The 8939-nt window shown below is 39.6% G+C and overlaps 1 protein-coding gene across 9 annotated transcripts in view; it reads right to left on the minus strand.

Moving 5' to 3' along the window:
- LOC106881484 (nesprin-1) overlaps positions 1-8939 on the minus strand; it is an 811219-nt gene that overhangs the window by 761210 nt on the left and 41070 nt on the right. For all 9 annotated transcript variants that reach the window (XM_052966929.1, XM_014931893.2, XM_014931887.2 and 6 more), the window contains exon 2: positions 7232-7409. In XM_052966929.1, the coding sequence (XP_052822889.1) occupies positions 7232-7379 (148 nt within the window). In that variant the 5' untranslated portion in view covers positions 7380-7409. The remainder of the gene's footprint in view (positions 1-7231; positions 7410-8939) is intronic.

The raw sequence follows: 8939 nt of genomic DNA on the forward strand, positions 1-8939 counted from the left end.
ATATATATATATATATATATGCATTAGCTAGATACATACATTGTGTGTGTGTGTGTGTGTGTGTGTGTCTGTGTGTGTGTCTGTCTGTCTCTCTCTCTGTGAGGGTACATGGCTTAGTGTTTAGGGTGTTACACCTGAGGTTGTGAAATCATGGTTTCAACTCCCAGACCATGCAGTGCATTATGTTCCTGAGCCAAACACTTCATCTTGCATTGCTCTGTGATCACTTTGACATCTGACACATGGTACACCATGCACTTGTAGATCATGGGAGATCATCAAAAAAAAACAAGATCCACTCCTAAATTGCATTGTCTCAACTCAAAATTTGAATCAGCCAATATTGTTAGAGTTATCTCCCTTCTGACATTTTGTGAGGACTTTTTTTCTAAACATACTTAAAGGGGTGTATATATACGTCTGTGTGAGTGTGTGAGAGAGAGAGAGAGAGAGAGAGAGAGAGAGAGAGAGAGAGGAGGGGAGGGAGAGAAAGTGAGAGTCTTTTATGTAATGCATGTTCAGGGTGCTTAAGTACAAAATTCAATAAAACATGCAATTATATATATATATTTAATACATGTTTGTGTGTTCATGTGTGTGCATTGTATATACAAACACACGTATATAAACATAAAAACACATGCACACACACACACACACACACACACACACACACACTCATTATTAAACTTCCTCTCGCATGCCATATATAACTGTTATATTAAGTATCTGCAAACTTGAAATAATTCCATCTGCCAAAGTAATCAACACGGAAGTAGGTACATGGGATATAAGATCAGAAGAATCATTGATACCAACACACCACTCACCCTATTTATATCCATATATTTCTGCAGACAAATATGGCAGTTGATGCAGTAGCTGTTTACCATGTAGAAAGAACACACACACACACACACATATGAAATGCTTTAAAGTGTCTTCTTATTTTGGGTATATGAAAACTACTGATGACATACATGTATATGTGTGTGTGTGTGTGTGTGTGTGTGTGTGTGTGTGTGTGTGTGTGTGTGTGTGTGTGTGTGTGTGTGTGTGTGCGTGTGTGTGTGTGTGTGTGTGTGCGTGTGTGTATATATATATAGATTAATTAAAGGATTCATTAGAATCTAGGCACATCAACACATAGGATGCCAGAAATGGCTACGTACAATAAAATAAGGTTCACAGTGAGACAAAACAACCATGGAAGTATTATGTGTTGGCAGGATACAGTAGCTATGTTAGTACTAAATCCAATTTAAACCACAGATCCAACTCAGGATCATACAAGGTATTTAAAATGTAAAATTATATACGTAGAAAGCACCTTGTGAACATGGTCGATGCCAGTGTCCCCTGACTGGCTCCCATGCCAGTGACACATAAAAAGCACCATCCAAATGTGGTTGATGCCAGTGCCACCTGACTGGTTCCCTTGCTGGTGGCACGTATCTGTGTTTGTCCCTCACCAAAAGCTTGACAACCAGTGTTGGTGTGTTTACGTCCCTGTAACTTAGTGGTTTGGCAAAAGAGACCAATAGCATAAGTACTAAGCTTATAAAGAATAAGTCCTCGGGTCGATTTTTTCGACTAAAAGTGGTGCTCCAGCATGGCCACAGTCAAACGACTGAAACAAATAAAAGAATAAAAGAATATATATACATGCCACATAAAAAGCACTGGTGCTGGGGCCACTTAAAAGGTAACCAGTACACTCTGTGGATTGGTTGGTATTAGGAAGGGCATCCAGCTGTGGAAACCAAGTCAAAACAGACTATGGAACCTAAGTGTGGTGCCTGGCCTTACCAGTTTCCGTCAAGCCACCCAACCCCTGCCAACATGGTAAATGGAGATCAAATGGTGATGATGGGGATAGAAAGAAAGAATTTCACAAAAGGACAACAAAAGAATACACAGAAAAATCACACACTTACTCATCCCTCATCAATTATTGGCCAAAAAATATCACGATTTCATGCCATTGTGTGTGTGTGTGTGTGTGTGTGTCTGGTGAGTATGCATGTGTGGTTTATGCGTATGGTTTGTATATGTGTGGTGTGTGTGTGTGTATGGTGTGTATGTATGTATGGTTTGAGTATGTGTGGTGTGTATGTATGTGTGGTTTGTGTGTGTGGTGTGTGTGTGTGTGTGTGTACGTGGTGTGTGCATATGTGTGATTTGTATGCTGTGTGTGTATGTGTGGTGCATGTGTAGTGTGTGTGCGTGGGGGGGGGTCTTGTGTTTGTCTCCACTTCACAACTTGAAAACTGTTGGTTTCTACTTAGTCGTTCATCTCTTTTGCCAAGCTTAGCAGTTCAACAAAAGAGACCAATAAAATAAGTACCAGACTTAAAAAAGAAACAAAAAAAAGTATTGGGGGCCAATTTATTCAACTCAATACCTGAAGGTGGTGCCCCAGTATAGCCCCAGTGCAATGAGTGAAACAAATTAAAGAAAAGAAAGATAAAGACGTGTGTGTGTGCATATGTGTGTTGTGTGCGTGTGTATGTGTGTGTGTGTGGTGTGTATGTATGTGTGTGTGTGTGTGTGTGGTGTATAAGTATGTTTGGTGAGCTTATGTGGTGTGTATGTATTCGTGGTTTGTGTGTGGTGTGTGTGTGTATATGGTGTGTGCATATGTGTGATTTATATGCATGTAGTGTGTGTGTATGTGTGGTGCATGTGTGTGTTGTGTGTGCATGGTATGTGTGTGTGTGTGTGTGTGTGTGTGTGCATGTGAGCTGTGTGTGTGTGGGTGTGTGCATGTGTGGTTAATTTGTAAATATTTGCGTGTAGATATGTGTGTGTACTTAAAAATACACACACACACACACACACACACACACACACACACACACACACACACACACACAAACGATGATTATATTGTAGTTGTTGTTGCCGCTTGTTCTGAAGACCAATCACTGTAATTCTAATGTTATAGTCTCTTTAAAGCAGGAAGCTGAAAAGTTTTTTCCATTGTAGCTTAAAGAACTGTCTGCTGCCAGTGTGAATGGTAGCTGTTTGGCGCCATTCCAACTGCACCCAAATTCATAGCAATTCATCACCTCTCCACAAATGCGTAGTAGTTGTGACTGTGGAGTTTATACACACACACACACACACACACACACACACACACACACACACACACTCACACACACATTCACACATTCATATATCACACACAAAGACATACTCATAGAGACACACATGCATGTACATCACACACACACACACACTCACAAAGACATAAGCATACAGATAAACACATTTGCATACAGACACATGTACTCACACACACACACATTCACACATTCATATATCACACACAAACACACATGCATGCACATTGCATACACACACACACACTCACATAGACATAAGCTTACAGATAAACACACACTCACATACAGACACATATGTACTTACATACTTGCACACACACACACACACACATACATAAACACACACTCAGACACACACATGCACATCACACACACACTCTCACATAGACATAAGCATACAGATAAACATACACTTGCATACAGAGACACATATATACTCATATACACTCACACATGCACACACACACACACACACACACACACGCACATACATACATGGCCTCACTTCTTCGCTCTCTTTTGACTCTATACTTCACAAAGTATAGAAGTTCTATTTCCCCTCTCACTTCCCTCACGATAAAGTTATGAATATAAAAACAAAATAACCCAAAGCAACAAAATTCACCATTGGCTTCTCCATTCCTGTTCTGCATTCAAGTGGCTCATTCTACCGACAACACAATCTAATCTAAATTTTGTTTCTTAAAAGGTGTACCAGAGAATATGGCTATATTCCTGTTAATCTTCTTCAATATAGCATAAAGATTACAATTTAAGAAAGAAAGGAAACGCTCTATTCATTCTACCTCTCAGAGACATGAGCGTAAATTTTTTTTTTCTTTTATTTCTAAAAAATTTTTGATCTCTATAATTAATTCTTTGTTTTGGAAATAACAAGATGAACCTCTGATCTTCCATTATTAGCATGTGTGAAGGCACATGACCAAGTGGTTAAGGCGTTTGGCTCACAATCATAAATGTCGTGGGTTTAACCCCTTGCCCAGGTGACACGTTGTGTCCTTGAGCAAAGCACTTCATTTCATGTTGCATCAGTTTATTCAGCTGCAAGTAAGTACCAATCCAGTTCATGCACCTCTCTCTCTCTCTCTCTCCTTCTATCTATCTATCTATCTATCTATCTCACCACCCCTCTCACTCTCTTCTTCCAGTTATCACAACCTTCATGTTCTGCTTAGTCAAAGGCTGGGAGAATTGAAAGAGTGTCTCTGTCTGCTTGTTACTAACTGGGTGCGGCTGGATGCCTTGCCAGCTCCTGTTAAACTGTCTAACCCATGCCAGCATGGAAAAAGGACATTAAATGGTGATGATGATGATGATGGTTGATGATGATGGTGATGATGATGATGATGATAGTGTTGTACCAATGGTGGTTTAAATCTCTTTCAAGACCATATTTTTGACAGACAAAAAAAGAGACCACAAGACTATTGGGAGGAAGGGAGGCATCCTCAAAGTGGAGACCTGGTGCAAATGCAGGTACCCAATGGTGGTGTTAAATTGGGCAACATATTGAGTCAACCACCCAAGCAGGCTATGGTGGAATTGAACTCAGAATGCATAGAGCTAAAACAAATACTACAAGGCAAACTGGTCTTGCAGTTCTGCCAATGCAATGTCTTTGGATCAGTACTTTTCTATCGACCCCAAAAGGATAAAATGCAAAGTTGACCCTAACAGGGTTTGAGGATCACATAGCTGCATCAAGACTACAACTTGTAATCCACAAACAAAAGAACGTAATTGCTCATACAGAAACCAACATTGTAAGAAGGTGCATGGCTTAATAGCTAGGGTGTTTAGCTTGCTATCATAAGATTGTGAGTTCAACTCCTGGTGGCATGTTGAGTCTAAGCAAGACACATTATTTCATGTTGCCCCAGTTCACTCAGCTGTAATTCAAAGGGACAGCTTTATCACATTTGGTGTGTTATGCTGAATCCCCCTGAAAAATTACATTAAAGGTATGCGTATCTGTGGAATGCTCAACCACTTACACAATTTCAACAGCTGGTTGTCCTATTGACCAAATCAAGTGGAACACTTGTCGTAACTGATGGAGAGCCAGGTCAACCAACATCCTGCTTCATTGTCATCATCATCATCATCATCGTTTAACATCTGCCTTCCATGCTAGCATGGGTTGGATGATTTGACTGAGGACTGGCGAACCAGATGGCTACAGCTGGATGCCCTTCCTAACGCCAACCACTCCAAGAGTGTAGTGGGTGCTTTTATGTGCCACCAGCACGAAGGCCAGTCAGGCAGTACTGGCAATAGCCACACTTAAAATGGTGTATTTTACGTGCCTCCTGCACAGGAGCCAGTCCAGCGGCACTGGCAACGACCTCACTCAAATGTTTTTTCACGTGCCAGTAAGGTGATGCTGGTAACGATCACGCTCAAATGGTGCTATTTAAGTGCCACTGGAACGTAATTGTATAAACAATTATTTGTAATTTAGACACAAGGCCAGCAAAATTGAGGGAAGGCAGTAAGTTGATACCTTCAACCCCAGTACATGACTGTTAGATTATTTTATCAAACCGGAGGGATAAAAATTGAAGTTAACCTTGGCAGAATTTGAACTCAGAACATAAGCAGCTGGAAGAAATACCACAATTGGTTGTACAAAAGGATGATAAATGGTAATGACTTATTTTGTCAATTTGCCAAGATAATTTTGTGATGTGAATTGGAAGAGTTTATAGAATCAACAAGTAGGATATCAAATTTTGGGTACCCTAAGAGAACTAGACTGGCATTCTGCCAAAAGTATAACATCCCCTCCCTTAAGGAAGAGATAAAAATAAGAAAAAGACAAATTTTTTATGTTGCCATGAAACTACAGAAGGGAGGTGGGAATGGTTGAATACATTAAGTACTTGACAGGTATTTATAGCATCAACCCCTGAAGGATGTAAGTCAAAGTCAATGACCTAGTGGTATTTGAACACAGAATAAAATATGGACATAATAGATTATCAGCTCTAATCCAGAGGAATTGCAATTGAAAGCATTCCAGCTATGACCATCCCTGTCAACCCTGACTGAGGAGACCTAAGATCAAAGGCTTTCCAACCATGACTACACCATCTTGTTTTCAGGAGTATTGTATCGAAGATTAAGGCACTCAAATGGCAAAGTCATCAGAGTATTGGATGAAATGTATGTGATATTTGTTCTAGCTCTCTGAATGCTGAGTTCAAATCGCATCAAAGGCAACTTTGACTTTTATCCTTTCAAGGTTGATAAACAAAGGACCAACCCAGCACTAGCACATATAGTATCCACTACCCACAGGTCTTCATTAATCAGTATTTCCAGTCCTTCTTTTCTACAATGTTGGCCCCCTAAGATTTCCATCCCAACATGCTTTTTTTCTGCAAGTATCAACTTGTAACTATTCAAGAGGGACATTAATCACTTTGAACGCCAGTCTTGAAGGGCTATGGAAACAGTCATTTTCACTAGTGGAATGACATGATTTGGAACAGTCATTTGGACACAGACAATTTAGCATAGCTGATGGAACATTTAGCCTATTTTGGCAGCAGCGCCTTTTGGCAGCAGTGCCTTTTGGCACTGGATGCAAACAAAGACAGACACACACATGTGCGTTCAGAAATATATTTACATACAGCTAGAAAGAGTGAAAGAGAGAGAGAGAGTGTGTGAAACATTATAATTTATTAATTGAACATGATTGACGTAAACACTTTTCCTCTCCTCAGACACATAAAGAGAAGCATAATCACACACACGAACAGAGAGAGAGAGAGAGAGAGGATGAGGGAGAGAGGGAGAGGATGAGAAAAACATTAAAACATCTGATGCTAAACAAGTCAGCATTAAATCTGCAACCCAATTAAACAGCACAAAAATGGCTGTGCCAAAACATATCAAATCCTTCCTCCAGACCAATCCAATAAAACAGAAAAAGAAACCTTAAAGTGTATTAATTATAAAAGGACACAACATTGATACATCATTAAGGTGAAAAATCATTAATTATATGTACATCAATCACAGATTTCTGTACAGCGTATATCTATGTAATAAATAATACAAGACAGTCTTACCTGCCAGCTGCTGTATGGTTGACTGGATTCCATGCCTGTCTGGTGTTAATCGACCTGACAGGCTGCCAGTGCTTGACAGTGGTGTACTACTGCGAGTGCTGGGTAAAGAACTACTTGGACTTACTGATGACCGAAAGTAGCGGTCCATGATCTGTCACCAGAGTAATATCCTTAGAATCTGAAATGGAAGAAGAAAAGACGTGAATGTAAGAATATGTCTGGGAAACATTTCTTCATTTACAGATTTTTCAGATTTCATCAAAATAAGAATAGAATTTCAATAGTGGATGTGGCTGTGGTTAAGAAGTTCACTTCAGAATCATGTGGTTAGGGGTTCAGTCCCATTGTGTGGACGTTATTGGCTGGTATCTTATACTACAGTTATGGCTTAACAAATACCTTGTGAATGAAACTGGTAGAAAGAAAATGAAAGAAATCCATCATGTGTGTGCATGTGTGTCTGTATGCATGTCTGTGTGTGTGTGTGTGTGTGTGTGTTTGTGTGAATGAGTTCATATTCCCCCTCATCATCATGTGTGTTCACTGATTGTAAACAAAAGCCTTACTCTTCATGCAGACAATATTAGGGCTTCTTGAAATATTGCATAATCTTTGTAAACAAAAGGCATATTCAAAGAATACCATTTGTTTCCAGTTCTCTGCATAATTATGTCTAGGCTGTTTTTTGCTTGACATTCAAGCAAGATCGTTGCCAGTGCCAATGGGCTAGCCCCTATGCAGGTGACACGTAAAAAACACCATTTTGAGCGTGGCCGTTGATCGTTACCAACGTCGCCTCCCTGTCACTTGAAAAGACACTCGAGCAAGATCGTTGCCAGTGCTGATAGACTGGCTCCTGTGCAGGTGGCACGTAAAATACACCATTTCGAGCATGGCCGTCACCAGTACCGCCTGACTGGCCCTCATGCTGGTGGCACGTAAAAGCACCCACTACACTCTCGGAGTGGTTGGTGTTAGGAAGGGCATCCAGCTGTAGAAACTCTGCCAGATCAAATTGGAGCCTGGTGCAGCCATCTGGTTCGCTAGTCCTCAGTCAAATCGTCCAACCCATGCTAGCAGGGAAAGTAGACGTTAAACGATGATGATGATGATGATGAGACTAGAGAATTATTACCTTACTTGGAGACAAGTGAGGTTTGGTATCAGAAAGAGCATCCAGCCTTAAAAAATTTTTGCTCTAATATCATCTCATCCTACCCATGCAAGCATGGAAAAATAGATGCGATGATGATGAATGTGTGTTAGTCACTCATACCAATATATTTTCATTTTCCATTTTGGCATTGGTCAGATGGTATTTTTGAATATTTCTATCATTCATTTTCACTGAAAAAAGAATAAAAGGAATAAAAAACACCTTTTTCTGAAAATGGTTTTTAGCTCAGATATTTACATATTCATCATATTTATGAAAATGGTTAAGCCTACTGAAATATAATTGACCGGTGACACTTAACGATATTTAATTATAAAATTATACATACTACAATTGGGATAATTTCAAAGTTTTTATAGTTTGAAATTTAGAACGTTTGTGAATATTTGCATTTTGCATATAAGGTATTAAAAAGTTAAAAGAAGATGAAAAATATGCGAAGACAAAAGCAAAAACTGTAGTCATCATTTGCAAATGAGTATGACCTGGTAGCAAATAAAATGCTTTCACATTAATTAATGTGCCTCATAG

This window comes from Octopus bimaculoides, chromosome 4 (assembly GCF_001194135.2).
Source record: "Octopus bimaculoides isolate UCB-OBI-ISO-001 chromosome 4, ASM119413v2, whole genome shotgun sequence".
NCBI lineage: Eukaryota > Metazoa > Mollusca > Cephalopoda > Octopoda > Octopodidae > Octopus > Octopus bimaculoides.